At 57.2% G+C, this 15,877-nt stretch overlaps 1 protein-coding gene and 1 long non-coding RNA gene across 11 annotated transcripts; one reads left to right on the top strand and one right to left on the bottom strand.

Moving 5' to 3' along the window:
- Positions 1 to 592: 592 nt before the first annotated feature.
- Positions 593 to 10,085, bottom strand: RNPS1 (RNA binding protein with serine rich domain 1). Of its 5 annotated transcripts, none has more exons than XM_045461313.1 (8): positions 9,956 to 10,085; positions 6,664 to 6,851; positions 6,271 to 6,426; positions 5,450 to 5,641; positions 5,011 to 5,113; positions 4,555 to 4,708; positions 1,983 to 2,124; positions 593 to 1,493 (listed from the first exon to the last, which is right to left on the bottom strand). In XM_045461313.1, exons 2-8 carry the CDS (start codon positions 6,732 to 6,734, stop codon positions 1,394 to 1,396), a joined length of 918 nt encoding a protein of 305 aa, XP_045317269.1. In that variant the 5' UTR covers positions 6,735 to 6,851; positions 9,956 to 10,085; the 3' UTR covers positions 593 to 1,393. The 5 variants fall into 5 exon arrangements, with proteins under 5 accessions (XP_045317269.1, XP_045317272.1, XP_045317271.1 ...); XM_045461316.1 differs by having other exon boundaries at positions 9,860 to 9,972; XM_045461315.1 differs by lacking the exon at positions 9,956 to 10,085 and adding an exon at positions 9,564 to 9,680.
- LOC123589349 lies at positions 10,039 to 14,978 on the top strand. Of its 6 annotated transcripts, none has more exons than XR_006708269.1 (3): positions 10,043 to 10,684; positions 12,359 to 12,406; positions 13,018 to 14,978. It is a non-coding gene; the product is annotated as an uncharacterized LOC123589349 (long non-coding RNA). The 6 variants fall into 6 exon arrangements; XR_006708266.1 differs by having other exon boundaries at positions 10,051 to 11,107; XR_006708270.1 differs by lacking the exon at positions 12,359 to 12,406 and having other exon boundaries at positions 10,039 to 10,684.
- The last annotated feature ends 899 nt before the right edge of the window (positions 14,979 to 15,877 follow it).

The raw sequence follows: 15,877 nt of genomic DNA, 5'->3' as shown, positions 1-15,877 counted from the left end.
TGCCACGGGGGGTGAGGTGGAGGCGGTCACTGTTGACAGCAAAGGGAGCACCTGATTTTATTTGCTCTGTCCTGCATTCGGAAACACCGAAAGGGTCCCCGCTCAACACTGGTGTCCCCTGCTGGGTAGGAAGCCACTGTGCTGCCTGGCAGGAGGTGGTCTCGCTGACATCCCATTTGAATATGGACACAGGAAGGGCCAAGTTCAGGGCTGGGTGACTGAAACCTCAATTTTTTACAGTTTCTAAGTCTTCGTTGTGACACAACCGACTTTTGAGGTGGAAAACCGTTTTTTTCATTATTTCGTGGCTGACTAACATGGCAGCAGCCAAGGAGATCGGTTTCTGGTCAGGCTAAACGCCAAGCTCCTGGGAATATCAAGGTGATAAGAGCATCCCTCTCTCCGTGCAGGCAAGATCTGCCCAACTCCCTGGCGTGCTGACCGGCTGTTCTGCTCAGACGCTGGAAGTGTGCCTGCGGAAATGAACCAAGATGCGGTCGTGTGTTTCTAGTGCCTCAAGTTTTTAGCTTCAGAAGTGAAGCTGTTTCTGGGGTCACAGACAGGAAGGGGGCAGCGAAGCCAGTACTCAGTCTGCAGTCTAATCCCGTTTATTCAACACAATCCCTTCACTCTACACAACAAAGTACAAACACAACAGCGCCTAAAATGCTACAAGTTACAAAACTCAAAACAACAAATTTATAGTACTGACTGTACAATAAAAGCCAAAAAAGCAATGTACACGTTGCCACGGTAACCTGCGAGACCACAGTGAATGACAGGTACAAGGGGGGGGGGTGCTTGATGGCCCTGTGGAGCTGGCTCTCAACTTGTTCACCAAGTGCAGAGAGAAAGGGAGCCGCGGGATGTGGTGTGTGTGCATGAGTACGTGTAAAAACAACCATTTCCGGGGATGAACACAGGGCGTCTGCCTGTAGATATCGGAGGAGGACCGGAGCAGGGGGAGCAGGGCCAGGCCAGCAGGATCAGCAGCCGCATGGAAGGCAGGCCCCTTCCTGAGGGGCCCCTCAGACCGGCAAGCTTGGGCACGACCAGGCCACTGGCCCAGCCCCCACCCCCGGGCTGGGGCCGCACTGCCACCCGGAGCCCTGCGTTGTCCCTGCTGGCTTTGCCACTGAATGGACTCTGAGGAACTGCGAACGTGGGAGCTTTCTAGCCAGAGGCCTGGCGGGCGTCTTTACAGGCACAACCCCAAGCCACTAACGCTCCTGCAGCTGGAACTCTGCCTTCAGAGGAAACGCCTCAATCGCCGCCTTCGAAGCCTGCCCTGAGTGAGGAATTTCTCTCCTACCAATCCTCCTGCCGCTACACAAGTGACCGAACTGAAGTGGACGGGACAGAAGTTCCAGGGTGCAGAGCCCCGGTGGCCTGCTTATCGGGAGGAGTTGGAGCTGGAGCGGCTCCTGTGGCGGCGGCGGCCGGGCGAGCGGGACCGCCGGCGCACCGGGGACCTGCGTCTCGGGGAGCGCGACCTGCGGGGAGAGGAAAGACCAAGTCAGACGCCGAGGCTGCCACCACAGACACAGCTCCGTGTCTCCGGCCACAGGACGAAGCTGGCTTCTGGAAGGAACATTCTGTGGAGTTGCACACGTCAACGCTCTAAGCCAGGATGGCTCTCTGACGGCACTGCCTGGGAGCCCTTCCTTCCTGAGGGCCGTGCACGGGGCGGCTCAACACCACCAGCAGAGGAGGGCCGTGCTCTGGCCTCTGCCCAGGGACAGCCCCTCCCTCACCTGACTCAAACTCCTCTCCTGAGCCTTCCAGTCCTGTTAGCTAGGAAGGGGACAGGACCCAGACTCCAGGAGTAGTGGTCCACCCGCAGCGGTGCCCCATAGGGCCGTCCCATCCCAGCCCACAGGCTGAGCAGGGCTCCAAGGTCAGCACCATCATGCTGTGTGTGTAAATGAAACAAACCCACACAGGCCTCAAGCAGTCCTCTGGGAGACTCCAAACAGACCTACCTTCTTCTCATCCGTGGGGGCGACCGACGCCACATGGGAGGTGGAGGCAGCATTCTCCTGGGAGGGCTGAATCTCCTGGGCGGTGGCCTGGGCCATGGGGCCAGCACAGCGGTGGCGGTGATCTCCTGGCCATCGATTTGTCCTGTTGAAAAAAAGATCAAGTCACAAAATATCACACCCAGTCACTACTGTGGGCGGTTTGGCCAGGAAACGTGCATCCAGCGTGGAAGCGAAGAGGGAACTCAGTCTCGAGGCACCAAGACCCCTCATGCACAGCAGCCACCAAAGGAAGTGCATCCAAGCGGACACCTGAGCCCGTTCACTGATGGGGAAGGGCTGTGCCCTGACCTGAGCCAGAAGGTGGGCCTAGCGCTGAGCTGCCTCCTCTAGAAGGTTGGGAGGGACAGGCAAGAGGAGGGGCAGCACTGTGGGGGCTCTGAGGGAAGCAGATGGGGTGAAATGTAAGAGATCCAGAAGGACTGCCCTCGAAGACGTGTGGCCTCTTAGCCAGGGGGCCTGGCCCCCCTCCCGATACCCGCCGTGGAGATACTTTCCTCAGAGGGCTCCTCCCAGGGGACCAGAAGGTGGCCTCTGGGTGCTGGGTCCCGACGAGGGCAGTGTCCACTGTAAATGGGCCGCCAGGTCACTACAATGTGGCGGTGGATGGGGTGGGAGGGATGATCGGCACCCCTGTTTCTAGGTGAGCTATGACTGCATCGTGGCTCGGGAAGAAGAAAGTACTACTGGGGCAGGGGAGCAAAACCAAACCAAGGTTCAGCTGTCAAGTCTGTCTTCAGAGTGTGGAAAAAGTGCCTTGGGGAGGGGACTCTGAGTGCAGCCACGTATGCGAATGTAGCCGATGAGAACAGTGAAGGGAGGCGGCTCAGGATGGAGGCCAAGGAGCCTTCAGGGCCTCAGAAAAAGCAAGCAAAGGAGACCAAGGCGCAGACCCAGGAACCTCAGGGGAGCACGCACCCTGGCCCAGTCCAGGGACCGCTCAGGGGACCGAGCACAGCCCTCGTGTGCCCTCTCTCATCTTCTCAGCTCCCACCCTCAAGGCGACAGCAGAGATGGCAAGGAGGTGGATCAGGCATGTAGACCGGTGTTCAGAACGCACTCACGAGACTTAAGTAAACGCAGCCTAAGGCACCCCCTGCCTCCACATGGCCCATTGCCAAGGCCAGCCCAAATCAGGAATGTCAAGGACACCGATCATACAGCAATGAAGACAACTCTATATTCTGGGCAGCTGCCAGGAAAGGCCAAGCTCTTCCACATTCCTTCTGGAGCCAGCATGGAGTTGCTCCACTCGATGAGGCGCAGTACAGTATGTGGACACACACACACACACAGATCCTACCAGAATCTTGAAAAACGTGGGCTACGACCATGCACACCCTGGACGTGGCCGAGTGTCCTGAATTCTTAGCAAGTGCTCCAGCTCTCAAAGACGCATGTTTGAGAGTCTCTAAAATGAAGGTGTGGTTAAGATCAAGAGGCGGTGGGCACAGTTCATGACAAACTCCTAAAAAACTTCAAAGGGAGCGACTGGTTATGTTTTAGGATTTGAGAGACAGAGGGGGGCAGAGCGAGCGAGCGAGCGAGCGAGAGAAACCCAAGCAGGCTCCTCACTGTCAGCACAGAGCCCTACACAGGGCTTGGTCCCACGAACTGTGAGGTCACGACCTGAGCCAAAATGAAGAACTGGACGCTCAACCGAATGAGTCACTCATGCGCCCCTCAAAGGGATTTCAGTAGACTGAAGACAGCTAGCTTAGCGTTAAGGGAAAGTTCCTAGTGTCCAAGCTCCATCAGGGCTCCAGGGAGACTAGCCATCACACCATTACACTGTTTTTCCAGTGGGTAACAGGCTTCCGAGGACTCCAAGGTTCTGGGGTGTTCAGACTCTTCCCTGCGTGGCCAGATACCCCATGCACAGTGCTGTGGACGGAGCCGGCTCTCAGCCCCAGCTGCGTGGATGACAAGAGCAGCGAGCTGGGGCGGAGACCGATTCCACGCTCCTCAAAGACACAGACGTGAAGACAAGATGGAAACCGGCCATCCAAAACTATTCACAAGTGCTCAGCCGCCGTCAAAACCCTTCTGCTCAATACAAAACAGCTACAAATGTCACAAATAGTTACGACACAAGCTTGAGGGAGATGGGTAAAATGTATGAATTCAGCAAAGTAAACCTAAAAATGCTGAAACGTCAGCATAACAGAAGATGACTCTCAGAGAGGACTAGAGAAAACACTGCCATACAAAAGCCAAATGCTGCATTATTCACATTCATAATATTGTATAAAATAAACCCCTTCGTTCCTTAAGTTCTCACAGATTGGAAAACTCTAAAGATGTTAATGTATTCACTTTTGCTGAAATTTTCCCAAGAATGAGATCTCATAAACTTGTTTTTGGTGAACACACCCCCACTGGTCAAGGATGGAGTCGGGCAAGAGCTGCAGGGAGCTGGTGGAAACTGGTTTGAAAGGTCCCTCCGCCAGGCCGAGGCCAGCCTCGCGCAGGGAGCAGAGAGTGGGCCCAGAGGGGCGCAGGCAGGGTCACCCACCTCCATCCATGTGCTTCAGAGCCTTCTCGGCCTCGTCCGGATTCTCAAACTCCACGTACGCGTAGCCTTTAGACAGGTGGGGGTGCATCCTTTCCACAGGCATGTCAATCATTTTAATTTTCCCGTAGGTGGAGAATATCTCCATGATGTGGTCCTAGAGGAAAGAAGGGTCACTCTGATGTGCACCCACCAATTACCCGTGTGGGAGCTGAGAAGTCACCCCAAGACGATGACAGGATAGGCACCTGGGGCGTCTCTCTCACACAGAACAACTCGGATAAAGGAGTCAGGGCTCCCGCCAGTGTCCTCAGAGCCTATGTTCTCGGTTACCTCCAGCAAAGGCCAGCTTCTCTGGTTTCCCATTTAAAACATTTGAAGAGACGTGCCCCCTCTGCCCACTGGACAGAGGTGAGTGGACCTCTGTCCACCTCTGTCCACCAAGGAGAGATCCCTCACCTTGGTCACATTCCTAGTGAGCCTCCCGATGTGCACTTTGGTGGGTTTAGGGGAAGGACTCCGCCTTTTCCTTTCCTTTTCATCTCTTTTGGGTGGTTTGGATCTGATTGAAAAAACACAACAACGGAAACAATCAATTTCTGTCAAGTCAAAAAAAATTTTTAAGTGGGGCTGCTAACTGCTACTGTTGAGTTTTTTATAAGGCAGCTTTCCCTACCAGTTCGTGCATATTCCTGTTATCTCTGCCTCAGAAATCCGACTAAGTAAGACACAGACTCCTCTACAGGCTACTTTTATAACAGCTACTGTCACTTTATAGTCCCCAGTTTGCAAACTGAGTTCCCAGATGACTGACAAGTTTTGGGGTTTTGGTCTCCAAACCAAGACCCCCCCACCCCCACCCCCCCGCCGTGGGAAGCGGTGCCGGAAGGGAGCTTACTTGGAGCGGGAGCGCCTCCTGTTGTCGTGCCTGCGTCGAGAAGGACTCGGCGAGCCAGACGAGCTGCTGGAGCTGGAGCTGCGGGAGGTGCTGGAGCTTCCCGAGCGGCTGGATGCGGAAGAAGAGCTCGAGCCGCTGCTCGAGCCAGTGCTGGTGCTGGAGCCCGAGCTGGAGGTAGAGCTGGACCGGGACCTGACCAGGGCGACAGAAGTGTCACAAGCAGCAGCGGAGGGGAGCCTTTCTTCCCGGCAGACACAGAAGAGCCTGTACGTGCTCATGCTCCCAAGAGGCCACCGCTGTCCTCATTATTTTCCAACCTCCATGTCGTCCCCCCACCCCGGGGGGGTGGGGACGATATCTGCCCCAGCCTTCTCTAGCCAAAGCCCCTGGCAGGGACAGAAAACAGCATTCCAACTGCGCAGGGGCAGGAAAGGAAGGAGCCGCTTCCGAGCCACACAGGAGCCTTGACTGCTGGGAGGTACAGAAAGAGCCTGCAGGTCAGAACACCAATCCATCCCGGAAGGAGGCTACCGAGGGGTTCGGGCTGGCGCTCAAGCGAAGAAATGCAAGCTTTAGGCTCAGGCAATCCAATCACAACTAAAGAAAAAAGCACTGGAGAGAAAAATCTACCCCCAGATGTCTCATTCTTTAACACCATCCTCCATAGGGAACCGGAGCAAACCCCAAAGCGTTGTGCTACAGTTAAGGCCTTTATTAACAATCCCACAATCTTCTGCGTGAAGAATTCGGACTACAGAGCAGTGGGCGGGCTCAGTGGACAGAAAGGGGCGTGGCTCTCAGGGCCCCGCCCGCGGCCCCACCTGGTGCTGCTGCTGCCGCTGGAAGCGCTGCGCCTCTTCCGCGTTTTCTCCCTGCCCCGGTCCTTCTCACTAGACTCCTTGGTGGCCCCTTTATCTTTAGAACGATCCTTGGACTTCTCATCAGAGCGGTCTTTGCGTTTGGTAGGAGAGGGAGCCCTGGACGGTGAGGAAGAGTGTGAGATCACGAGCCCCTCTGACCAAACCCTGAAACAACACTACCCAGGAGGGGATCCAAAGGGCTACAGAGACCCCAGCTGATCACAGAACAAAACGATCTGTGGCTTAGGACACTTCACTGTAGAATGTGAGACATTTCCAATCTTCCCCTTTCTGAGGGTCCCTAGTAACGAGCACCCCCAAAGTAGCACTAGAAAAATCTGACAGAAGGATTACCTAGTGCTGGACTTTTTATTATTTTCTTTGACTCCTAGCAAGCTCTTCTTTTTCACTCCTGATAAATCCATTCTCCCCTTCTGAGGTGTTCAAAGCAGCAATGGCGGCCTCACTTATCTGAACTCTCACTTCTAACTCGAGTCTGAGAAACGATCCCTAATCGATTGCAATTTACGCCAAAGTGCAGCCTAATAACAAGATAAAAGGATTTACAGAGTGAACGTATTGGCAAGGCAACAAATTCGCTTTGCAGTCAAAAGGCGAGCACACGAGAAGATGGCAAGGAACACAGCGAGCAGCGAGCGTCCACAAAGCCAGGAACACACAGGGACCTCTTCCATTTCCTTGGGGAGGGTCCCACCCCCACAGGTAGACCCTCACCTCAGTTTGTGGTCTTTTCCTTAAGGAAACGGTGGTGGCGCCCGTCACTGTATTTTTACAGGAGGTACAATACCCATTTTGCACTCATAGGTTTGATGAGCCCTCTACCGCCCCCCCCCCCCCAATACCACAGCACCACATTTGCATGCAGAACAGAAAAAAACCCCAAGAGTGGCTCTCCTGAAAGGGTTACTGGTGTGGTCAGATCTCTTGTTTAACTGCTGTAATTTCCTCGTAGGATACTTTGGATCTAGGCTACGACTGGAAGCAAAAACCATTTCAAAAGCGACAGGTAGCATCAAAACATTTAATACCCAAATGCAAACAAATAAAATGTTCCCCTATGAACATTTAAAAAGCAGTCATTGCATGGTGCGCCTGGGGGCGGGGGGTTCAGTCAGTTAAGCCTCCAAATCTTGATTTCGGCTCAGGTCATGATCTCAGTTTGTGAGACTGAGCCTGCATCAGACTCCTAGCTGACAGTGGAGGGCCTGCTCGGGATTCTCTTTCTCTCTCTACCCCTCCCCTGCTCTCTCTCAAAATAAATAAACTTAAGAAAAAAACCCAAAAAAGAGTCATTGCAAATGCAACTTTAGTTAACGACAGGCAGATAGAAGTGTTACACCAGAGGCTACAACGTACTTCAAGATATAATAAAAATATTGACGCGTAAAAAGCAAATCTGGTAGAAATGGGACTTGTACGATCTAGGTGGTGGTTATGAGGGTAGTCACTGCAATTCTTTTAACTTTATGCTTACATTTTTTCCCCAAAATCACATGCGTGTGGGGGGGGGGGGCACTAGAACTGGATGGCACTGCTCATAAAGGTTTAACAAAGTATCTGGACTGCAGCATGTGCTCAATAAATGGTCATTAGTACCATTAGGGAGTATGACTTAGAACAAACTTCAATATTTGCAGTGAGGTTTTCTACAATTTGCTTGAGTTGCAAGCAAAGGTCTCAGGTACTGGTCTCCACTACTCCTAGTTCCTCTTCCTCAACAGCCTGTAAGTAACCTGGACACAGCAGCCAACTGGGATCCTGTTTCACGTTGTGTAGGGGTGCCCAAGATCCTGAATAAATTCTGTGACTCCAGGGTGAAGGCCAGCTTCGGACGATCAGATTAGAGCAGAAGCAAGCAGAACGCCACCTTTGCTGCTCTTTTCCAAGCTGATAACGTCGTTTAAGATGTTCTGCCTTAAAACAGTAAGGTGCTATGGGCACTGAGCAAGCAACACTGGAGAAGCTCAGTGGCCTCCGACAAGCGGGAAGTGTAATTCACTGGTTAAGCGTCCGGAGTCAGTGTATCTGTTTAATTCAGAGCTTTGCTGTGTGACCTTGGGTAAGTCACTTAACCGTCCTGAGCCTCAATTTCTCAAAAGCATTAGAGTGACAATTACAGTTCCTACACCTCCAGAGTCACCAAGATCATTAAGCAAATTTATTACTCATGAAAGAAACTTGGCACCTAGTTAAGGCTCAATCAATGTTAGCTTTCCTTAGAAGAAAGGGACGTTTTTTCCATGTTTGGAAGCTTTTTCCCCACGTGAACTCTGGTCTCCCAAAGTCACACATAATCTCTTGAATGCTCACCAGGGGTCCCTGAACCACCCGGTCAGGATCACCAAGTGCAGTACTGTCCAATAGAAATAGAGTGTGAGCTAAAATCCTAAATCTTCTAGCAGCCACATTAGGTAAGTTAACAGATGAAATTGACTTTCAGTAATACAGTGGACACGCTATACCCCAAATGTTATCTTTTCAACATACAATCAGTATAAAAACTCATTAGTGAAATATCTGCACCCCCACCCCCCCCACTAAGCCTTTAAACCCTTCAATTTGGCCTAGGTGTATTTCAAGTGCTCCGTAGGCACACGTGACTGCAGACTCACACCCCCCTCCCCCCCCCCCCCCCCCCGTGTGCTCGGTGACAACAAGCACCACCGGAATTCTTAAACTCTACGAATTAAGAACCACAGGGTGAGCGAACACTTTGCTGGGCGTGGCCGAGTGCTAGAAAGCAAAGATTGAGGCTCTCTGTTCACACAAGTTCAGGTAACAGCACAGGACCTTGGTTACCTCCCCCATCCTCCGGAAAGGTGCGCGTCCAACAGCCAGAGAGAGAGAGAACAATTAGTTAAACCTCGAGCAGATGGCGTTTCGGCTCAACTCTTCAGAGCACCTTCCCCATTTAAAAGCACATTTTAGGCACAATTCATGCGAAATAAAAGAAAAAGCCACGACTTCCCTTCGTGGACTTGAACCTTCCCGTAACCTCCCTTGTGGGGGGTAACCCGTCCAACGGAGCTGCATGACATCAGGGGCCGTATCTCCAAGGACTCGCGCGGAAAACGGCACCCGGGAGCCTGGTAAACGGCCGTGGAGTCATGTCTGAATTAACGGCCTCGAAGGGAGGCTCAGTCGGTCTCCCAGGGCACCCCACCAAAGCCACTCCGCACCCACTGGCACGGGCCCCACGCGCGACCTCGCCGCCCCCGTCCGCGTTCACTCACAACTCCCCAGTCCAGGCGCCGGGCCGCGAGCGCTTCCAGGGCAGGGCCTGGCGTTGCGGGCCTGGGTCTCCAACCCGGCGAGAGAGCCCCGAAGGCGGAAGCCGCGCTCCCGGCTGCTCCGAGTCCCGCGGGCCTAGCAGGGCCCGCCGCAGAGGGGGACGATCTGAGGCGCCCTTCCGCCCGCCGCGGCCCCGACCACTTCCGGGCCGCGGCCTCGGCGCCTCCCACTCCACCCGCCCCGGGCCACACTCTTTCTTCTTAGACCCGGTGCCGCACCGCCAGGCTGCCGTCCCTACCGAGAGGCCGAGGAGCGGGCCGGCTCCACCACGCGCCCCGCCGAGCTTTGCGGGCGGTCCCCGGAGCTCGGATGGGGTCGGATTCCCCCAACTTACATCTTCCCGCCGCCGCAACCTCCTCCCGCTCTCCTCAGCCGCTAAGGCCGGCGCCGCTCTGGCGTCAGGGTTAGGGAGCGGGAAGGCGCCGCTGTCGGGCGCGCAGCGATGACGCAGAGCGCCCTAGCCAATGGGCGCGAGCGAGGGGAATGTTAAAGGGCCACGGCCGTTTTTGGCGAGCCGCGTCGGCGACTCTTCCTCTAGCTCCCTTTTTGAGGAGGTGTCGGGGACTGCCAGGGGCTGGCGGCACGCCTCAGGGGGCCGGCCGATTGTGGGACCGCGGTCGGCAGCGCCGCGCCGCTGGGGCAGCCCCCGGGGCGGCGCGGAGGGGGTTAACGCAGTGGCGGCCTTGCCCCAGCCCTCGCGCGTGCGCACTGGGCAGGCGGCGGGTCTGGCGGTAGCCCGGGCGCGCCACCCTTGACCCCCGCGCTTCGCACGCTGTGCGGCCGGTGGCTGGGCCGAGGGCGGTGCGGGCGCTCCGGCTTCTGGCTGCGGGCCGTGGGGGTCCCGCGGGGCTCAGGCGGCTCAGGGGCCTGAGTGGGTGCGGGGCTGGGTTCGTGCGGTTAAAAACCACGTCAGGTGGGCGGAGTGACCGTGCGGAAGCCGCTGTTGCGCTGACGGAGCTCGGCCGGGTTCCGGGACTAGACGGGGGACAGTGCGACCGTCACGACCTGGGAGCGAACATCAGGGTAGAAGACAGGATGCGGAGGGGGAAGCGCCTCCGAGGAGGTGACACTGCGGCTGAGACCCGAGGGGGAGGGGGCGCCCGGCAGAGGGAATAGCCGCGCTACGGCGTTGCAAGAAGGGAGGGGAGGCCAGTGTGGCGGCTCGCAGGCCAGGCTACGAAGGTGGAGTTCAGCGGTGGTGGGGCGACGTGGAGGATGTGCAACATCCGGCGCCGAGGCTTCTTCACCCTGGCCGGTGAACAGCGCAGGCAGGGAGGCAGTCAGCCTTCTGGCAAAGCAGTGTGGCCCGGACCCAGGCAGGAGGCTGGGAGAATAAAACCCGGCGCCAAAGAGGCTAGCGCTTTCGGGTTTTGTTCCCCACGGGGCCGCCAGCGTTCCCCCACCCGTGTCCGGCAAGCGGTTGTTACTGCATGACCCTTGGTGGGAGCGAGGAAGGTGCACCCCGCCCCAGACGTTGTCCGAACAGGTAGGTGCATCAAGGAAGAGAAGGGAACAGATCGAAATCGGATCTTTCTGGAGAAAGGAATCTCTGTGATGTGGAGACGGACTAACCGCTAGGACAAGGACCGGGGAGTCCAGGTTGCAGCTTGGTGACCAGACGGTTGGCGCTGCAGACGCTGTCTGCACGTCATTGTTCTCTGCGCTGTGGTTTTCCCAGCCTGTGGATGGTGGTGCCTTTCCCTGTCCAGCCAATCTGGCCCCATCCGGAGGTTGTCAGCTGTGCCCCAACACCTTCACCCCGGGCTGGGGGGTGTCTCAGAGTCACGGACAAAAGGGAGCCCGGAAGGAGCAGCCCCCTCCTGTGTCCCTTCTGCTAAGGCACCAACACATTTCTAGGGGGGATGTGTTGGCAGGCAGGCAGTCAGTCCGGTGCAGGGGCCTCCCTTTGGATTTAGATTTGCCCTGGCGTGGTGGGGGTGCATTTAGAGCATTGAATTCTCTACTGTCATTGTCATGTCTGCCATGGCCACGCACGGAGGAGTGAGTGGAACAGAGGGCAGCCCTGGCTCTGCCCTGCAGCCGTCAAGGGGCCCAGAGGGTCAGCCCTGGGGACAGGGTGGCCGTGGCAGCATGTCGGAGCCCCACACATCCTGGGCCCACCATCAGTGCATGCCCAGGGCCGCACCGGCACCCTAGGTGGGGAAGGAGTGGGCCAGCGACCCCACCTTGGCAAGGGTGGGAACAATCCAGCCGGGCAGCCAACCCCCGCTACTTTTTACAAAATGAGCGGAATGCTATAGTTTGGCATGCGTATAAATTTTAACACGTTTTATGTTAAATCTAAAAGCATGATTTATTCATACACATGAATTTAATCAAGTTTGTTTCTAAATATTGCTGATTTTTGTTACCAAGTGTGTTATCAGCTGTTGAGCTTTAAAATTTGAGCATCTTTTGCCGTTTTGAAGATGAACAGAATGTGTTCAGAAGAAACATAAGGAAATAAATCTGGAGGCCGCCTGCCCCCTGGCCTTCCAGGAGTTCTGGCTTCACCCTTCTTACACCCCTGTGCCAACTTACTGAGGCCCTGGGGGCTGAGGGCTGGGACGCTACGTCCTTTGGGGACCTCGGGAGGCCTTTGGCCCAGGTTTGGTGGAGGGGGGTGGGGCAGGGCTCCTGGAGACTGCATTGGGCAGCCAGCCCCAGGCCTGGAGCACTATACCACAGGCATCTTTCAGGCTTTGCCAGTGTCCTGAGCCCCTCCCTTCCCTTCCAGGGTCGGGGGCCACCTGCTGGCATGTGGCGCTGCTCTCCATTTGGAAACGTACCCTTGTCAAGACAGAATATTCCCTCTGCCTTCATTCTCTGTGGGCCTCTGCAGTGCTTGCCCTTGGAGGCTGGTGACCGGGGACACGGAGAGGGTTTAGTCTGGATGGTGCTGGAGGTCACAGTGCGCCATCCGGGAGCCTCAAGTAGGCATTGCATCCCCAAGAAAGGACTCCTACCTACCGCTGAGAGTCCCTGCACCAAGGGGAGGGGTTGCCCGGCCAGGTAGAACAGAAGAGTTTGGGTGGAGTCAGGGAGGCGGTCATGGCTCGGTGGCCTTGAGGCAGGCATTAGAAGAGAAGGCCTGTGTCTCTCTGTGGAGGTGAGAGCCTGCAGCCCCCGCAGGAGCCCAGGAAGAGGCACTGGCTGGTCCTTCTCGGTGGCCAGGCTGGGCCTTAAAGGGTCAGACAGCCAGCGAGGGTCTGGAGTTGTGGGGAGCCTCTCTGGCTGCAGGCTTGTGCCTCCTAAGGTGTGGGTTGTCGGGTCCTGAGACCTCTCCCGTCTCCCTGCCAGCAGGTGACTCTGGACTCTCCTGGGGGTGGCTGAGCAGTGAGCTGGGGGCTTGTGCTGGTTTTCATGCCCAAAGCCCCATGTTCATTTCTGCCCCAGGGAAGTCAAGGATAGTGTGCCTGAGCCGGGGCGGTCACAGCTGGGCGCGGAGCAGTGGAGCTCGTACGCTGCATTGTTGGCGGACCTGTGGGCCGTGTCGCAGTGTCGGCTGGGGCCAAGATGGCTTGGCCCTGCTCCCAGGACCTACATTGTGCCACCCACAGCCAGCCGACTTGGGACTTCTCCAACCCTGCAGGCGTCTGATGCCAGCATCTGTGTGGTGTAGGCCGGGCCCCAGGAGCGGGGCCTGGGCAGCCCTGTGTGTTGAGGAAGGAAGGCAGGGCCCCCGCTCCCCGGGCCCGACCCCGTAGCTTCAGCTCCTCGTGCCTGTTTGAGGACACCACCACGTGGGCCTGTCAGGTGGGGATGGGACTCCAGGGCCCAGCGCCCCGCTTCCTGGTGCTCTCCTGGGCGGGCTGCCGGGGTCGAGACCTCTGCCTTGTCGTGCCTTCTCAGGCAGCCTCTCAACCTACCTTCCCTGAGCCCCCTCGTGCGGGGACCCCAGGGGCTTTGCTGTCCTTTGGGAAAGGAGATAGGCTTCAGGGACTCGAACCTCCCAGGTTTTGGAGGTGGACCTGAGCCGGGGTTCAAGGAAGGCACCTCGTGTCTGCAGAGTGGGATATCACACATGGCCCGCTTGCCTCAGCTGAGGGGTGGAGTGAGCAGCCTAATCCTGACTTTGGTTTTGGGGGGACCTCTTAGAACCTCTGTGGCCACCTCTTTGCTGCAGGAGCCCCTCTGGGTCCAGATAGAGCCCAAGCTGTCTACCCAGGAATGTCCCTTGGTGTGCAGGTAAGGGCCACAGGGTCCGGGTGAGCACAGGTGGCCCTCCCTTCTCACTGACCAGTCTGTGTGGGAGTGGGGGCTGGGGGGGGGTGGTCTCAGAGGACCTGGCTGGCCTACACCATCGGTGTCGTGCTGGTTCCCAGAAGGGAGCCGAACAGCAGCTGGCATGGGGTGTCCTACAGATGCCATCGCCAAATCTGTTGCCCTGGCTGGTGGTCTAGCCCCGGGCTGGCCTCTCGGAAACCTCCCCCCTCACCTCCAGGTTCTGGCACTGTGGGTGTCCGGGCTGACTGCTCTGGGGCACCGGGACGTTGCTGTCTCTGTGGTCAAGGGACTGACTGACTTCAGCCCGGGCTCACGTGGGTCCAGGCTGGACCGGACGGGCTGGCTCCTCTCCCACCTACGATGTGTGGTCATCCCCAGGCAGCTTGCGGCCACCCTTGGACCAGCCTTCCGGCCTTCCTTCCAGCTGCTGGCCTTGGCTCACTCCTTCTTCTGCCCTGGTCCTGTCAGCTGCTTTGTGAGACAGGGCTGAAGGTCCCTGAGACTGAGGTGACCTTCGCTCCTTCTGGAGTCCTGGATTGAAGATCGGGTGTGGCGTTTGCCCAGCAAAAAAACCTGTCCAGTTTGTTTTTCTGTGTCCCTGCGACCATAGGGTCAGGGACACCATGGGGGGCAGGGGCTGGGCCCTAGGGTAGGGTCATTTCTGCTAGCCTGTGGGTCTTCCTAAGTCAGGTGGGGTCTCGCCAGCGCAAGTGGACCACGAAGGCACACTTGTGGACCCCTTGAGGATGCGAACCTGCACACTGCAGTCGTGGTGGAAACTGGGATGTCCTGGGACCTGGCTCTTATCTGGGGTACCCAGCTAAATAAAGGACCCTGTGTCCCGGCTCCCTCTCCCTGGAGCAGCCATGTGCCTGCGTTCTGTGCAACGACGTGGACTCAGAAGCACGTGACATCCGGGAGCTGTGTCCTCCTCCCGTCCCCCTGCTGCTTCTGTCTGGAGCCTCAGGGTGACCTTGAACCCAAGAGCAGAGCTTGAGGGAGGCCTGCACCTGGACAGAGCAGGCAGATGGAGGCTGGCTTCCCGAGGCCTTGTCGGCGACAACACCCAGACCACTGTCTCTGGACTTTGTACTTGACGGAGAAATAAACGCCTGTGTGGTTTCAAAGCTGCTGGGACTGGGCCTTCTGATGTGCACAGCAAGCCGGCTGCAGTCTCCATTCCGCAGGAGCGGTTTCTGGGGCCTGGGGTGGGGTCCCCTCGCCCTGTGACCTGCTGCCTGGCATTCTTTCCCCACAGGGAAAGCAGTGGATGGAGCTCGGCCTAAGCCCTGCCCCCAGCAGGGTCTGCCCAACCCTCCCTGTGGAGCAGCCCCCTCTAACCTCTGAGTGCAGGTGTCCTGCCGAGGGGCAGTTCACGGTCTGTGTTTCGGTCGAGCCACACCATCGGACGGGGCAGGATCTTACACAGGCTTGCTCTTGGCCCTCACGTTGGTGTCCGCCCCTTGGGAGCCCCCCACCAGGCCCACGGGGTAGGCAAGGTGCGACCTTGTCTTCTGGGTCTGCTGATGAGCTGGGGAGGGGCAGGGGTCCAGCAGATGCAGCAGCTGTTTGGGACCAGCACGTCCAGGGACCCTCTGGGCCCCAGGGTCTGCGGGAGAGCGGGATGGGCTGGCGTGGGGGATGAAGCAGGCCAGCTCTCCTGTCAGGGTGTCCGTGGTCCTTTCCCCTCTCCCCTGGGCCTGGAGCTGCATCAGTTCAAACCAAATCAGGTGGGCTCCAGCCCCGGCTCCTTGAGCTCTACTGCTAGGTTTCCAGTAGCCTTGCAGATGACTTGGGGATGCCATGGGGACCCCAAAAGTGGTGCCCCTTCCTGCTGCTCCTGGGGTCCCTTCTCCCTAACTGCAGTTGCCAAGCTCTATGCTCCTCCCTCCCCGCCCCCCCCCCCCCCCCGGGCCTGGTGTCGGGCCACAGGCCCACCTCCCAGAACACGCCTTCTGTGGGGCTCATCTTAGACCACACCGGCCCCCGAATTTATTTTTTATAATGTGGAACTAAATGCTGATGGTGT

The sequence above is a fragment of the Leopardus geoffroyi genome, chromosome E3 (assembly GCF_018350155.1).
Source record: "Leopardus geoffroyi isolate Oge1 chromosome E3, O.geoffroyi_Oge1_pat1.0, whole genome shotgun sequence".
NCBI lineage: Eukaryota > Metazoa > Chordata > Mammalia > Carnivora > Felidae > Leopardus > Leopardus geoffroyi.
Note: the sequence above shows the minus strand (reverse complement) of the source record. Positions and strands in the feature narration are given on the sequence as shown.